The following is a 17,535-nucleotide window of genomic DNA, read 5'->3' as shown; positions in this document are numbered from 1 at the left end:
TGTGGAGCCGATACGGTGTCTAGACACTGAGTTTAATGCAATGTTCTCAGGACTGTTTGTCTTTCCAGATGATTGGCAAAGATGTGTGCTCCACACTACCTAGTCTAGCTCTCAGCACTTTTAATCATCATTTATTATGCACTTCCTAAGAATATAATTTATAATATTTTATATCACAGTGTGCTTAAATTCTCAAATCTATTTGTTCAGAAAGTGTGCATTATGTTCATATAACAGCACAGCTCGGACAGTAGTTCAGGCTGTAACATGAACGATTTTTTATATTAATGCACTTATTCTAACATGTTATTTTTCTATAGTAACAGCTCATACACAGGGACTTGTAAAGCAGATGCTCCACATAATGGAAAACTAATAATAAACGGATTTAAATATGTATCGTTGTTTAACAAAGCAAAATGTATAATCTCTGATGTAGTAAGGTTTTCTGCGGCAAATCACTGTGATATAAGCAGAATAACACATTGGGGGCTGCATCACACTCCCACTGCATGCAATATTTTAAAATAACCGCTCGGTCTGTCATGTGTTATTAATTACATATTGATATTTTAATACTGTAACCCTCAAAACCAGTGCATTAACTGGGATCTTTCAGTCAAAGCTGCTTCAAACAATGTAGATTCATCAAAATCATCTAATGATCTCTGAAATAATGTTGGAGCCATGAATCATTGTGAAATGTGTACATCAACGTTAGTAAATTTTAAAAGAAACAACCTATACTGCACTGTATGTTGCCACAATGTTGTAAATCCTGCACAAGTCTGGACACAAATTGTGGATTTTATTTAAATATAGTCAGCAGACAAGGTCAAATCCAGAGAAACAATTCAAATGAAACTCTGAATTATTTAAAGGGAGAGTTTGTAGTTAATTAGGTGGCTGCAGATTCTGGGAAATGGAGTTTGTTGAGGAACTAGTGAGTGACAGTGTGGCATTCTGGGAAGTTCACTAGGTACAGCACCAGGCCCATTTTCAACCACTGACTTTTCAAAATGTATTTATTAATGAGTATATATATTTGACTTTTTATGTTATACATAATTCTATACCATCTATACCTTCACTAAACCTTCAATTAGGGTATTTCTTGTTGCACACACTCTCTGTAATAGGAATAGATAGTGAGTCCAAGCGTTTTTCAGAAATGATTGCCATGTTACGTCTAGAGCATCCCAGAGGTTTCTAGACCTGGCTGAACAGATCTCTCTCGTAAACCTTTCTCTCTGACTCCTTTCAGAACAGCTTTGTTAAGTTAGGGTCAGAAGACTGGAGAGACCGTTTCATTTCACAGAGCACTGCCTCCTTCTTCTCCAACTCTGTCACACAGCTCTACGGTGTGCTTGGTCTGATTGAAAATCAACCATATTCAGATGTCCAAAAAAATTTTGACTGGTAATGTATACCAATCAAGTGACTATTAAATTAGCAACTTCGCATTAAAAAATATATATATATCAATTTATACACTATATGGACAAAAGTTTTTGTGGACACCAGACCATCACACCCCTATGTACATCCCAGTCCAGATTTGCTGTTATAATAAGCTCCACTCTTCTGAGAAGGCTTTCCACTAGATCTTGGCGTGTGACTGTGGGGATTTGTGTTCATTTAGCCACAAGAGAATTAGAGAGTTTCGGCACTGATGTCACCTGATTATGCATAACACATAGAAGAACATGGTAATTGAGTCGATCGGCACTCGTTAACAATGTTTAAAAACCAATTATTTATAACCACACTATCTGGTGTCACCCAGATGAGACTGGGTTCCCTTTTGAGTCTGGTTCCTCGCAAGGTTTCTTCCTCATGTAGCCTCAGGCGTGCTCATCATCCATTTTCCATACTGGGTCACGGGAGAGCCTGGAGCCTACGCCAGGGAACTCGGGGCACAAGGCGGTGAACACCCTGGACGGGGTGCCAACCCATCGCAGTGGACAATCACACACTCACACACTAAGGAGAGGAAATGCCAATCAGCCTACAGTGCATGACTTTGGACTAGGGGAGGTAACCGGAAAGCCCCGAAGCACAGGGAGAACATGTAAACTCCATGCGCACAGGGCAGAAGTGGGATTCGAACCCTCAACACCAGCGGTGCAAGGCAAAGGTACTAACCACTAAGCCACCGCTGGGCCCCCAATACCGGGTTAAATATGAATAAATTTGAATTGAATTGTTTTGTTGGGAACATACAGCCTTTACTGTCAGTAAAAGTTAAAATAAAAAATGTATAAAATTATTTGTCAACAAAATATTCAGTTAGACTTCATGATTAATCTAAGGTCTCAGTAATGTATTGTACATATTTGATAATATCAGTTATTAATATCATAATAATGATTAACTGAACATCTCTTGTATTAGTTTTCATTATGAAATAAACACAGATTGTAGGGGCTGACTGTATGGTTATAACACAGGATACTTCTATTGTTTTGGTTTTTAAGGATGGATTTATTCACTGGACAGCACAGACAGTAAACTGAATAATTCATCAGAGGACTTCTATAGGTGTAATGTTACTGGTGCTGGGTCATCTTACATATCTTACAAATAGGTGGAGACAGCTAGGCCATGCTGAAACAAACGCTTTGTCATGACAACCATGATGACAGGTCACGGATACCATGTGGGTGTCATTATCTGTGTTGTGTCTATTGTACCTAGATGTACTTGTTGCATGTAGGCCAGCAGTGCGGGCTTGTTGGCATCCCACAGACCTGGCAGGTCATTTTCTGGAGGGAATTTACAGCAGGACAGCTCAAGAGTGATCTCTAAACACTGAGCCCAAACATAATTGTAGTCCTGCATCCCACCTGAGAGAAACAGAGAGAGACAGCATTCATATATTCAAGATATATACATAATCAATTAACATGCAGACTCTTACAGTACTACAAATGGCCGACCATACTAAAGACAGCCAAGAAACCCAATTAGGTACTAATGAAGCGTATAGCAAACTGAAGCTTCATATTCTATTTATATTTTTTGCTAATAATGTTTTTTTTTCTTTGGAATGCTACCATTGTGTTATAATGACAAGAATTTCAATTGCTTTTCATGGCAGATTTGTGATTTTGGTTGTGTAGTCTGGGGAACTACTGTACTGATCTAAACAGTTAACTCAGAGCCACATGGGTATTGTTAAAGACTGTCCCATTTGCTCCAGCTCTTATTTACATGGGGAGGGCTTTTGGGGTTCCATTTCCACCAATTATGTTTAAATGGAACAGAATATTTGTCTATTTGCAGAAGTCTTCATGTTCTCAGCCAAGCTGTGGCTTTATATTCTATAAATATCTAATGGTCAGAAATTCACAAGATGTTTTGAGATCACTGCAGGTTAAAATGAAAGATGTGTTTTATTAGCGAAAGCAAACACAAGAAAAAAAAAGTCCAAAAAAGACATTCAAAAGCTAGGCGTTACATAAATTGAATAGCTGCAGCCCAAAGAGATGACAATAAAAGTCACATTAGAAAACAGGGGCAGTAATGCAAGATGATAGTGGTGCAAATAAGACTTAGCAAGCCTTAAACTGGGGAATGTATATATACAGTGGTAAATGGGCAACAGGTGGGAGCAATCAGAATGCTGGTTGAAGAAAGCATGGGTGTGGTTTCAGACTGGGGAGTCTGGGAGTTGTAGTTCCCAGTGATCTGAGTGTTTCATAACATTATATATTTAAATGCATGTTTGCTAAATACTGTATTAAAATCTAAATGATAAGACGTGCTCTAAACAGACATTCAGTGCTCAAAGGTAGTTTTATGACAGCACCATCAATTTTCCATACCGCTTATCCTACACAGGGACGCAGGGAGCCTGAAGCCTATCCCAGGCAACTCAGGGCACAAGGTCGGGGACACAATGGACAGGGTGCCAATCCATCGCAGGATACAATCACACACACACACACAAACTATGGACAATTTGGAAATTATCAGCTTATAACGTATGTCTTTAGAATGGGGAGGAAACCAGAGTACCCAGAGGAAGCCCCCAAAGCATGGAGGGAACATGCAAACTCTGCACACACAGGGCAGAGGCAGAAATAGAACCCTAAACCCTGGAGGTGTGAAGCAAGCATGCTAACCACTAAGCCACTGGTTAGGTTAGATATACTTACAGTGGGGGAAATAAGTATTGAACGTGTCAACATTGTTTTCAGTAAATATATTTCCAATGAGGTTATTCACATGAAATTTTCACCAGACATCAGTATTAACTTCAATACAATAGCCAAGGACCACTCGGAAAGCGCTCCAGAAACACTTGGAGGAAGCATGTACCATTGTCACAGACAAAACAATAGGCAATGCACTCCACCGCCATGCCTTCTATGCACGCTCACCCCACAAGACTCCATTACTAAAGAAAAGGCATGTTGAAGCTTGTTTAAAGTTTGCTACAACTCATTTGGACAAGCCTATGAAGTACTGGGAGAGTGTAGTCTGGTCAGACGAGAGCAAAATTGAACTTTTTGGCTTTCATACTGCATACCATGTTTGGAGAAGAAATGGCACTGCAAATCACCCTTAAAACACTATACCAACTATACCACAGTGAAGTTTGGAGGTGGAAGCATCATGGTGTGGGGCTGTTTTTCATTGCATGGGCCTGGCAGACTTCATATAATTGAAGGAACGATGAATGGAGCCCTTTACCGGGAGATTCTTGAGAAGAATCTGCTGCCATCCACCAGGATGATAAAGATGAGACGTGGGTGGACCTTCCAGCAGGACAACGATCCAAAGCATACAGCAAAGGAAATTCTCAATTGGTTTCAGTGAAAAAAAAATCAAGGTGTTAGAATGGCCCAGTCAGCCAACTGACTTGAATCCAATACTGCGGATGATTAATTTCTTCATAGAGGAAGTGTCTCGAAGCTGTCATTACAAACAAAGGCTTCTCCACTAAGTATTATATAAATTTCAGTTAGCGTGTTCAATACTTTTTTCCCATGTCATTCCACTTTATTACACATAACTTTATTTATGGACTTTAATGTTGTGAATTCTTTATATTTCCAGATTTCTTGAATTAATACTAATGTCTGGTGAAAATTTCATGTGAATAGCCTCAGTGGAAATATATTTACTGAAAAAAATGTTGACACGTTCAATACTTATTAACGGTTTCTACACAACTTTCAAAATCTCTGTACTGCTGAACTGCTCACTTTACACAACTGTTATCACTTTTGATCTGTTGTTTTAAGGACTTTGAGGTGTGGACACTGAGCAATCAGTGTAGAGCAAACACTGCACAATATCTTCCATGGTAAAGGTCCCAGACAAAGCACAGCTGATCCCCAAATACTGCTTTCTCACAAAAATAAACATCAGAGCTGTCTCTTATGTGACTTTGTCAAGATGGAACCTGAGCGACTGCCTGTGGTGGTTGTTTCTGCACTATCATATACTGGGAAAAAAGAGAAATATGAGCAAAATTTTGAAGAAGGATTGATTGGCGAGATACTGGCAGCAAGGACTGTCTGTTCTGCAAAGAGAACTACAGTAGAATTATAGTGGAATGGAACCTAGTTTTTTATTGTATCTACAGTAGATTCCTCTTGGATTCTCACAGTCTGAGTCTCAGCATTGTTCTTGCTACTTGCTGTAGAGGTGCTCACAATACAAGAGTCATCACTGACAATTCCAAACATATGCGAAAAATATCAGAGTATCTGAGAAAATCATGTTGCTGAACTGCTCTCACTACATCAAAGTTTTCCATGGGGGCAAGCAGGAAAAGGCAGTAAAAGGCAGAAAAAAAGCCTGTGGTGCCCCTGAACTGACATTTTATTGACAGTTGCTGAAATGTGTTATTATTTTTTCCTGCTGTTTTTAAAAAATAAAACAATTACCTTGTAGTGGATACCAGCTGTAGCCATTGGTGATGCCATCGGGGAAATCCATGGAATCGTAGCACTTGCTTCCCTTTTGCATGCTCACATGGTTAACTGAGTAAGTCTTGGCCAGGTGGACAAACACATCATTATCTGGAGTAATGCTGGAGTCCCCCTGCAGCTCACTGCCTGGATAGTTCATTCAGAGTGTATCACATCACAACATCTCAAAACAGAAATAATGGTTTAACAGAAACCAGAATGCATACTCAGGGCTATGGCTACAGTCAGGCTCACTGTCAAACACAAATACACATGATGTTCTATAAGAAATATTTCTGAGCAATTTTGTCATGTCATAATTCTTTTACAGATTTCAGATTTGTCATTTTGTGCTCAGTGAAATACTACTATTGGGCATATTGATCAAGAAATCATGGCTATGTCTCCATGTCTATGTTTATCAAACTACAATGTCTTGGGCCTTAATTAAAAAAGTCCATTCAATCATTCAACCATCTGTCTGATATAAATGTATGTACTCTTTATAATAGAAACCCAGTTAAAACCTGTTTTAAGAAAATAAATCAACAGTGCGGTGTGGTGATGAGGCCCAGCATGAAGCGAACTTACGGTTCCAACCCTGAAATTAGTTATTTTCAAATAACACCACAAAGTGTTTTATAACTCTGATACCACAATGAACACTTAACATGTTTATTAATTAAAGAACCAGACTTTGTATTTTTTATCTGTTTATAGCTGCATTTAAAGTTGTGAAACGCCATGGAAGTTCCATTTATCATTTGCATTATAGCAGCTATAATCAGTCATTCCCTTATTAACTCGCTTGAAGTTAATAAGACAAAAAAAAAAAAGGCTTGTCATGCTACTGAGAAGCAATCCATTCTGAAGACTTTCCTGTGTCAGAACAATTACACTTAAAGCTTTACCTCTGACTGTTTAAAAGAACTGACACTGGAGACTCCAGTGCTAAGTAAATGTCTACTTCACCATATCAACGATTACATACTTTTAAAATCTGTTTATGTGGAGTGTCCACAATACAGTCTCTTTGCAAGCTCTTACTATACAGTCATGGCCAAAAGTTTGCGATCACTATACTATATGTAATATATGTATAGTGATCGCAAACTTTTGGCCATGACTGTAGAAATGATAACATATTTGAATGAGTGAATTCATATAAACCTTGCAGCCAGAAATACTTTGAGCCATTCTGTTAAAAAAAATTACCAGCTGATCAATCTGAATCAAGCACTGAGTGGTGCTGTATTATCATAACTGATAACAGACGATTCTCAGAATGTGTCCTGTATGTTATTAACCTCCGTTGCTGTTATCATACGGGTAGCTGGCCACCACTGCTCCTCCATGGAGGTTAGCAGAGAGGATGAACTGCTCTGTCTTCAGCCACTTCATCACAGCCTCCACCTCCTTTTCTCTCACCTGTTCACGATTACTCAAGAATGCATCCGGAAAGTTCCGGTTCAGGTCCACGCCATTTTTATTGAACCTGTGAGTGCACAGCAGGCAGGAAATACATTAGCATAATGCTGCATAATGTTCCATGCACATTTGTGTTTCCATACTTGCTGGAAGACAGAGGGTGATTGTGCCTCTTTCAGCCTGGGGGAATGTACTCGGGTCAAGTGTCCATTATGGAGGCTGTTTAGTGCGGCATAATGGCACATGGGTTCAATTGCAGACAAAAAAATTGAAAACGTTACACCATCCCGGACTATGAGCCCTGCTCATGGGGTCTCTTGAGATTCTTATGCCCTGTGTCTGGGTCTATTCTATTCACATACAGCATCTGAATTCAACACCAAATGGCTGGTTTTCTGGAAACAACAGCAGTTAACAATGTGTGTTAGAAGTATACATGTGTTGAATTAAGTACAGTATATGGCAAGCAAAACCACTGATATTTCTCATATAATATACAATTATATAAAATACAGATCACTAAAAGCTCTGGCTCAACTGACTCATGTGCTACTGATTAGGTGTTTACTGCAGTGCTGTGATGGATACAATGAGGTAATCCCTCTTAATTCTTACCACTAATCTTCCCAAGCAGCTCTGTTTAAAAGTGCTGCGCTCAGACATTCCTAAAATACACCCTAATGTGATGTTGCTATACAGCCGTCACTGTTGTGAGTCCAATTATCTGATTCATTTAAGAGACTGGACGATGAGGCATAATAAATGCAGCACGTGCAGAAAAAAATAATAATAATGAGGAAAATTAACACATACACACAGGATTTTTGTTTTTATTTGTTTTTGAAAGAGGCATTAAATTAATTTGGTGGTCAGGCTTTTTAAAAAATAAACACAAGAAAAATAAATAATGTAAATAGGATGTGTGGCAAATTTTATTTGTCCTTTATTTATATATTTATTTATTTATTTATTTATTTATTTATTTATTTTAACGGTATGTTATTATACTCACAATACAGCTAATTCTTAGTTTCCAAAAGGAAACTTACCTTCAAACGTCTGACCGATTCATTTCCAAAATACCCTTATTTATGTATTTATGTGCTTATTTACTTATTTGCGTTCTTCCAATGACGTATGCAAAACAACTTGTAATAATCATTTTCCTTTGCGAATGTGGTGTTTGAAAGCTCTATAAACATGACAAAATGCAGATGCCTCTGAAATCATGTTCTCCAGGGACTGGTCCAAGCCTTTGACGGAAGAATCTCAATGATCTTTGCAAAAACAAAAACATAGTTCTGGCACATTTTGAATTGTTCTTAAAAAAAAAAAAAAAAACATTGGTTGGTCTCTTTGTGTGTGTGTTTTTTCTTGTTGTTGTTTTTGCTTCTCTGTGAAGACACAGCACTAAAGTTTCCCCACAGTCCTCTTTAAAAAAGCCTGTATAAATGTGTTTAGACTTCAATCATATGATAAAAAAGAATGCATTTAATATCATTGCTAGTTATGTGCTGGTTCCTGGATATGTAGCTCTATAATTAAGTTAATAAATAAACAGATAATGATTTAATATTCGTTTTTGGTAAACCTTCAGTATAGGATTAATATACTCTATTAGACATATTTAGTTTCACTTTATTGCACAGATATTATTATTGTTCCCCTTGTAGTACAACAATCAAACTGATTATTTTACAATTTTTTTTAGGTTTATTAATGCTTTACTTGAATTTTCAGATTATTACCTTATATTGTTTTACCCGCTTCTCCTAAATAACTTCTGTTTCTGGAAAAGTAACCCTTAATGTATACTCTTACTAATATGTTTAATAGTTTGAGTAATACTCATGTGAAATTGAACTTTATATGAATATTCCATTTATATACCATTTGCTTTATTTTAGGTAGTACCTTCTTTAACGCATAAAACAATTAAATCACACACATTCTTATAGTGTAAGTCAAAAAAGAGATGTTAGTAAGGAAAATAAATTAGGCAAGAATATGAAAACATTAATGAAAGCAGTAACAAGCTGTTTTATGTTGCCAAACAACTAGCACATTAATTATGATTATAATTGTAATCATAACTAAGTATAATTAACATTACTATCACTATAAAATTATATTAAATTAAATGATTATAAGGAGTGTTTGTATTCTTTGGAATTAAACTGCAATATAAAGTTCATCTTGGTATACTCGACACCTATGACTTGAGTACTGATCCTTTTCAGAGGGATTAAAATCAGGATAGTAACAAATACTTCAGCACAGGAAACAATATAGCACTGCGCCAAAGCAACACAAATGGGACACAAATGAAACTACACTGCAGCATTCCCTGAAGCCACAATCAGACAGATTCTCTTTTGATTTCTGAGTAAACCATTTTTTTGTTTGTTTGTTTGTTTCTGTTTTATACTCCAGAGCTATTTATTGTGTGTAATGTGTATACTGTGCATATTTCCTGTATGTATATGGCATGCAGAAAAACATAATACGAGTAAAATGAGTAAAATGGTGAGATAATAAAAAACTCAGTAGTCTGAAATATCACTGTGAGAAAAAGAGAAACATAGAGGGGTTAAATAGAGAAACGAGACAGGGGTAATTCAGTAGGAGACACTAATTAACAACAGTGGCACCACAGTAAGTAGAACAGGAAATACTGACAATGAAACAAAAGTGCTGGACAAAACAGAATAGACTGAGACTGTGTACAAGGTTTTGGATGTGGCTCCGCTATTTTAGACCATGTTTGGTCCAGCTGTTCTTCTATCAAATTATAGTGCTTCTATTGGAACACTCAGATTTAGTGAGTCATAAACTGACCAGTGGTGTGTGTGTGTGTGTGTGTACGTGCAAGTGTTCTGCTTTCTAGAACAAGATGTCGTTTAGTGTTTATTTAAGGCACTCCTATTAAGGCACTCCTATTCAGTATGCCTTTGAAAATAAATCTGACAACACGATGGACTGCCATCAGATATAGACGGGAGCCTTCAGCCACTGAAAATAAGAGGTTTGAACTACTCCGATTTAAATGGAATGTTTGTTCGCCTTCAATTAGATCTTTCTGTGCACTAAGGACATGGTTATTATAAACCGAGGCTAATGTACATGCACACATAACAGTCCTGAGATCAATATCATAAACATTAAACATTAACTCAAAGGTAATGAGAACACTTGATTGCTCACCCATTAACTGGGGTAGAGTCCAAAGGATATAAAGTGCTTGTCAGAGCATTAGTGGTATATACGGTGTATATACCACTTTTCTGTAAAAAATGTCCTAATGGAGGCCTACTCTTAAAGTCTAAACATTTTCAGCACTAAGCCTATTGTAGAGTGGAAGGTTAATTTTGTGCATAAGGAATTTTTATGTGTGGACGTGTTGTCTTTTGTTATATGAAGTATTACTTTCTTGTTTGCTGCTTGAATACAGAAATATGAGTATAAATGTTGAAAAAAAAAGAGAGAGAGAGAGATAAATTAGTGCATAGCAACTACTATTTTATTATTAATAACAGCAAGTACTTGTTAACTGAAAAGTTTCTAAACTACTGAATTATTTCTGGCAGTATTGAGTTTTGAGCTCACGTCTTCAAACTAGGGCTGTGTGATATGGTGATACATATCGTAGGACGAAAGAAAAATTTGCAATTTTTTTTTTTTTTTTTTTACATATTTTCTTATCGTCAATGTCACAAAAACAACTTTTTGGCATCACTGAGGTCAGAGCTACTGTAGGAACTACCAGCGGTTTGCTGTAATAAAAACAAAAACAAGCATGACACAGAGCAAAACTCCCCGCAACACTCCAACACAGAACAGGCATCACCCCAACTATAATATGAGGAGCTTGTACATAAAAGGGAAATATTTCTGTCGTTTGGACTTGGTTTGGGTAGAACAAATCAGAAAACAGTCATTTGTAAGGTGCAGGATGCCACAGATCAGTTCTGAATGCTTGCAGTAATTTTATATAGATAATTATTTCATAAATTATAGAGAAAAAGTAATATATCATGATATACTGTATATCGTTTCAAGATTTTAAATGATCCATATTGTGATATAAGTTTTTGTCCATATTGCCCAGATCTACTTCAAACTATTAGTTTAAAATGATACCATGTTACAAATAACTACCCTAATATTGTAGTCAATACCTAATCATTCATTCATTCATTCATTCATTGATATGATTTGTTCTAAAGATATACAAATACAAATAATATAAAGAGGCATACTTTCTTTTTTTCTTTCTTTCTTTCAGTGGTTATGTTCACAGTCATGCAAGTGAGAGGTTTTTTTTTTTACTTTAAAAGCAAGAGGTTGGATATGAAGCTTGCAGGAAAAAGAAAGACCACATTTGCTAACAGTGACGTATGGTGGCTGGTGTAGTGGTGGCAATGATGCAGCAGAGGCCTGAGTTTACCATCCATGATGACTGCGCTGGCATTTCTACCTCAGAATTTTTTTCAGTGTTTCCTGAGGTATGGTGGTAGCTTAAAAAGATAAATAAATAAAAAAGCGATAATGCCATTCCAGATACAGATACAGGTACATATCCAATACTAGACATTGCTAGACAACACAACTGTCTAGTGTTGTATTTAGTGTCTAGCATATTTACACTAGGAAATATATCTGCATTACAGTTGTACAGTAAAAACAGCCAGACGATGTTGATGATAATAGAGGACTACAATGACTATTTTTGCTGAACAAATGAAACGTGAATCAATTCATATTTTTTTAACTAACCTGTCCCATCAAGCAGTTTTGGAATAGAGAAAAAAGTTTATGGTACCTACGCGGCAGAACCAGCATGGTTACTACTGTCATGTTTGTCTCAGACATTTAACTGTTATCATTAATAGAATATACATTAAAATAAATAAATAAATGCACATTGAACATTAAAGACTGTTAGATGAGTTAGCTAGTTAGTATGTAGTGTCACTGAATGCAGTCGGATACTTTTGTTTACATCACATACTTTTTAATATTACTCCACTTAAATACAGTTAATATCTGCATTCAATAAACCTCCCATGTATGAACATATTTAAAAGTATGTTCTGTGTAGGACTAGATTTTTCAATGGACTTTAAGATAAATGTTTAGTAGATAGTAAATATGTGTATGTGATTTATACACATATTTAGCTCAGTATTCATATTGATTTTATGAACAATCTCCTGCCAGTCATGTAAATTGCTGATATTGATGTACATGGATTGTTGTTTGTTGGCGTTATTTGTCAGGGGGTAGCCACAGATGGCGGATGTGGGTGACTAGTCTACTATATGACTGATGTCTTATGTTGCTGTGCCAGCTCTGACAGGAAGTTCACAGTGAGAGCTTAGGGGGTGCAAAAGACCATAGCATGTAAAGAATACTAGAAGAAAAACACACTAGGACTGCACTACATTACATCTTCCCACTCTCAGTTATTTTATCTTTCATTCTCATCTCAATTCCATCTAGCTACTTCAAGACATCTGTTTCTCTTGCTTTATGTCCAAAGTTTTTTTAAAACCCTTTCTCTCTTTGTCTGCTTCACACTCTCTGAGAACTTTGAGAAATTTGATTAGCCTCTGTATAGTGACCTGTTCTGTATCTCAGGTGTACTAAGGGTGCAAACCTGTTGAAGATGGTTTTAATCCTCTACGGGATTATATCATTATTTATAACATAAAAAAGATTTTTAAAGAAATACTTTGAGTCACATGTCTTGAATAATACATTTTATTTCATATGATCCGTGTGTATGATAATATCTAATATGCTCATAAAATGTCACAATGCATTTCAATAGGTTCGTTTCCAAATTATGTACCATTACTGGTCCAGATGCTGTATTTTCTTTCATGTATTTATCCATCAGTGCCTGCAAGTTCATCTCTTTGTGCCAGCCCTGCTTGCCAAAAGTTGCCCACTGGGTGTTTGCATTCCATGTCCAGCTCCAAGCCAGTGAGCCTATTCTTACCCATTTAAAGTGGAGGCAACTTTGACTCCAGTGCTTCTAATGATTTGCTTAACCCAATTAAACTATACGTGTGCAAGCTACCTTGAGGGATATTTTGTAAGTAACCACGGTGTGAAAAGGGGAATTCATGACCCTACAGTATCTACCTTATGTTTTCAAACCACCACTCATGCAATGCAATAGGGTGGCTGAACATGCTTGAAGGAGAGCACTAATTATCTTACACTGTATCCATTACCTAAAAGATGCCTGCAACTTTCTGCATTGTTCTGATCAGTGGAAGCGAGAAAGGCTATCTGTCCCAACAGCACAACAGGGCTAGTTCTGCTCTGGTGAACTTGGATGAGTATATTTTTTAAAAGTGCTTTTGTGTCATTTCAGACATCATCCTACAGAGTCATTGGGCATGTGTGCAAGTCATTTGAAAAGTTTGAAATAGTTAAAGAGTGAATAGTAAATAGACCTCCTACTCAACTTTGATAAAGCTTAAAACACTGGGAGGCACACACTGAAGAAAAAAGGGTAGTGACTCCTGGGATTCAGATTTGGGCTACATCAGTATTCAGACATAACCACAGACTTAAGTGCAGTTTGATTTAAGCACAATATGTCATTTTTGAAATACTTTCAAAAAAACTTTTTTTCACAGGAGAGACCATCTTATATTGCTCATTATTACATGATATTACTCATCTCAAGGATCTATATACTATGGATAAAATTATGAACACTTAAATACAGTAACGTTACAGTTTCTAGTTAATTGCAGGCTTAGCAGACGATTGCTTGGTCAGCATATATTTTAAACCATGGACATGTTTTGATTAAGGAAAAACACATACTGTAAAATTAACAACATCATTGTTATTATGAACTGGACAGCACAAAATAGCAAATTAAAAGTGTGCTAAAATAGTTTCTATGCTGTGCACACATTACAATTTCATGAACTGAGTTTATCATATGCTTTCATTAAGTTGTGTGCACAATTAGCTGCCAGCTCCCCAAAAAAACTATGGGATGTGCTGGATCAAGTGCTATTTTATAAGCTGTTTAATAATGAAGGTAGAAGCCATTAAAATTAAACCAGATTTGCAGTGGATAATGAGAGAATTACAACTATTCATGCAATACAGTATATTGATAATATACAAGATTTCTTTTAGATGTTATTTCAATGCTTGCCATCCTCTCACTCGTATATCATTGTAAAAGCAAACAAACAAAACGCTATTTTACTATTTTACATAACTGATTATTTTCTAAGACCTAAAGGAAGTAGCTTGTGTTTAAAGGTGGTGGTTAGGCACTATTTTATATATATATATATATATATATATATATATATATATATATATATATATAATATTATATATCTAATATTATATATATACAGTATCTCACAAAAGTGAGTACACCCCTCACATTTTTGTAAATATTTGATTATATCTTTTAATGTGACAACAATGAAGAAGTGACACTTTGCTACAATGTAAAGTAATGAGTGTACAGCTTGTGTAACAGTGTAAATTTGCTGTCCCCTCAAAATAACTCAACACACAGCCATTAATGTCTAAACCGCTGGCAACAACAGTGAGTACACCTCTAAGTGAAAATGTCCAAATTGGGCCCATTTCATGGACTCTCCACCATGACAATCTGGATTTGATTGTGTGAAAAGCAATTAATAAAGCAACTAAGTTTTTAATTTCAAAAATCAGTTTAGGATAAAATTACTCTAATTATAATGATTAGAGTGATTTTATTATATTCCAACTGCTCCACCTATTTTTATTTAAATTAATGTAACAACTTCATTTAAAATCTATTGTTTGGGAAGGATTTTTGCTTTCATAACATATTTTGTAATATGTTAAGTTACTCTTTGCTCAGAAAAGCTCTTTCCACATGTCTGCGCTCTCGACCGTTCAGTTTATGAACATTCTACAATAATTTCAACATCTCTGCAAATTATCCATTGGCTCCCCTCTCTGTCACGTCATGCTCTAACAGAACATCTGTGTTTAGATTGTTGCTATGTACACGCTCATCATTATTGCCCTAAAGGTTTTCTTACCATCATGGTTTTTCACAGTGTTCAGAATTTGTCCTGATTTTTCTGAGAACCATTGTCTGAATCTTTACTCATTTTACTATGGATTTCATTATTTTGCTGGAGTTTTGCCATTTTGTAGTCATGCATAAAGTCATTACAGAGGATGTCTAACACACTCACTGTTCCTGCCTTCACATAGAGCCCATAATGCAGTGTGTAAGAAATGGGTCCTAGGTAGAAATATCAAATAGGTGCAAGTCACCTCTCTCTCTCTCTCTCTCTCTCTCTCTCTCTCTCACCTGCCCAGTGAGTACATGCAGTCACGTCCTGACGACTCAAAGCCATCTGGGTTCATCGAGGGCAGGATGTGTATACGCGCGGTGTTCATCAGATTCGTCACAAAAGGGTCACTCATATAGTTGCGGGTCAGGTAATCGATCAGCTGGAGCAGCAAGACTCGCCCCACCACCTACACACACACACACACACACATTCAGAGAAAAAGAACAGATGTAGCCAAAAACTTTCCACTTGCTATGCCTTAATCCATTCCCTATTTATCATACAGAGAACGTTTTGGGATGCAGTGATTTTGCTGAATAGTTCATTATATCGCTCATACATCTGATGCACACTTCTCACAGTAATGTACCACAATGCATAGTGATTTCTTGCAGCTCAATAATCTATTTGTCAGGATGGATCAAGAAGCGACCAGTTTCATACTAAAGCTACCAGGTATTTATTACTGATGTATTTAATTAAGGAAACAGTTTTGAATTCTTCTGTATTGTTGTGATTTTTATTTGCGAGGTAATTTGTAATGTAATAATAGATCATGATGGTGTGTTTCTGGTGTCTGAATTCAGACCAGTCTCCTTTACTGTTGCTCCCTGATATGTATTGCTCTACATAGACAGTAACAGTGAACAAGTGAAAGAGCGATTTCAGGTACAAAGTCTTTTACCAAAAATAAAAAAATAACAAACTCAAAGCTCACAGGGAATCCTGTCATGTTAAAGACGTTCAGTAATAGGTCTCTAAAATAAAATATATCTGTGGGTCACATGTTTGTATTTAACACACAAATAAATCTCAGGGTACGTGTAGAATAAATGAAATGTGCTTTTATAGTTCTTTAATTACAATGCTTCCTAAGACACATAAAACTAGACTAAATCTTTTTTTAAATTTGGCAACTGTTATTCTGAATGACAGAGGAGAGATGAAGGTTGTCTTTATCATCCAAAGAGCAAAACCAATTATGCTCTCTGTTCATGGAAGGCTATATCATCATCAGGATTCAGGACAGGATAATATCAAGAAGATTAAATACCATTAAACACCAATATTAAATACCAGGCCTATTTAAATGTTACATCATTTTCTGTGGTCAATGTGGTGAAGAGTTTCTGCCTGCACGGAAGGAGAAAAAGAGCACGTCACATAAAACTGTTCCTTCTCAGTGTCAGAACTTAATTAAACACAAATTAAACGGATCGCTCCAGATAGAGTGTGTATGGATAGCCAGGGGAAATGTATCTGTTTCTGTCTCATGACTGGGAGATTATATCTTTTTATTAAGTGCAAAAACTTTAAAAACGTGAGCCTAGGGAAAGACACACAAGCACATAAATATACACACAAACAAAAACACACCGTGTGCATGTACTAATAAGGGCCCTCACACCCAACTATGATTAAGAACAAGTTCAAATCACCAGCTAAGTATCTGTCCGTCTGTGTTTGTGTGACTGTGCCCATGTGTCTCTGTGATTACCCTGTCCACATGATTACTGTTATCTTCTCCTTGCAGTAACACCCAAGAACTACTCTTTCTAATCACACTGCAATCAGACACAACTGCTCTGTGAGTTACAATGAGGATCACACACACACACACACACACTGTGGAGAGAAAGAAAGACTCATAGAGAAGTAAAAGAAAACATTGAATGATTGAAAAAAAAACAGACAGAGCAAAAAAAAACAGAAAGATAGAGCTAGGAAAACAGATAATGAGGCAATGAGACAATAAGGAAGATGATTACAGGAGAGAGATAAATAAAAGAGACATAGACAAGGAGATCCATATTGAGCTTTTGAGAAAAAAGAAAAACATA

General features: G+C 36.4%; 1 protein-coding gene across 2 annotated transcripts in view; it reads right to left on the bottom strand.

Moving 5' to 3' along the window:
* Positions 1-17,535, bottom strand: part of cpm (carboxypeptidase M) — a 41,687-nt gene that overhangs the window by 6,252 nt on the left and 17,900 nt on the right. For both annotated transcript variants that reach the window (XM_053650447.1, XM_053650448.1), the window contains 4 exons: positions 15,712-15,881; positions 7,232-7,419; positions 5,901-6,071; positions 2,694-2,846 (listed from right to left, as the gene is read on the bottom strand). In XM_053650447.1, the coding sequence (XP_053506422.1) occupies positions 2,694-2,846; positions 5,901-6,071; positions 7,232-7,419; positions 15,712-15,881 (682 nt within the window). The remainder of the gene's footprint in view (positions 1-2,693; positions 2,847-5,900; positions 6,072-7,231; positions 7,420-15,711; positions 15,882-17,535) is intronic.

The sequence above is a fragment of the Ictalurus furcatus genome, chromosome 19 (assembly GCF_023375685.1).
Source record: "Ictalurus furcatus strain D&B chromosome 19, Billie_1.0, whole genome shotgun sequence".
NCBI lineage: Eukaryota > Metazoa > Chordata > Actinopteri > Siluriformes > Ictaluridae > Ictalurus > Ictalurus furcatus.
Note: the sequence above shows the minus strand (reverse complement) of the source record. Positions and strands in the feature narration are given on the sequence as shown.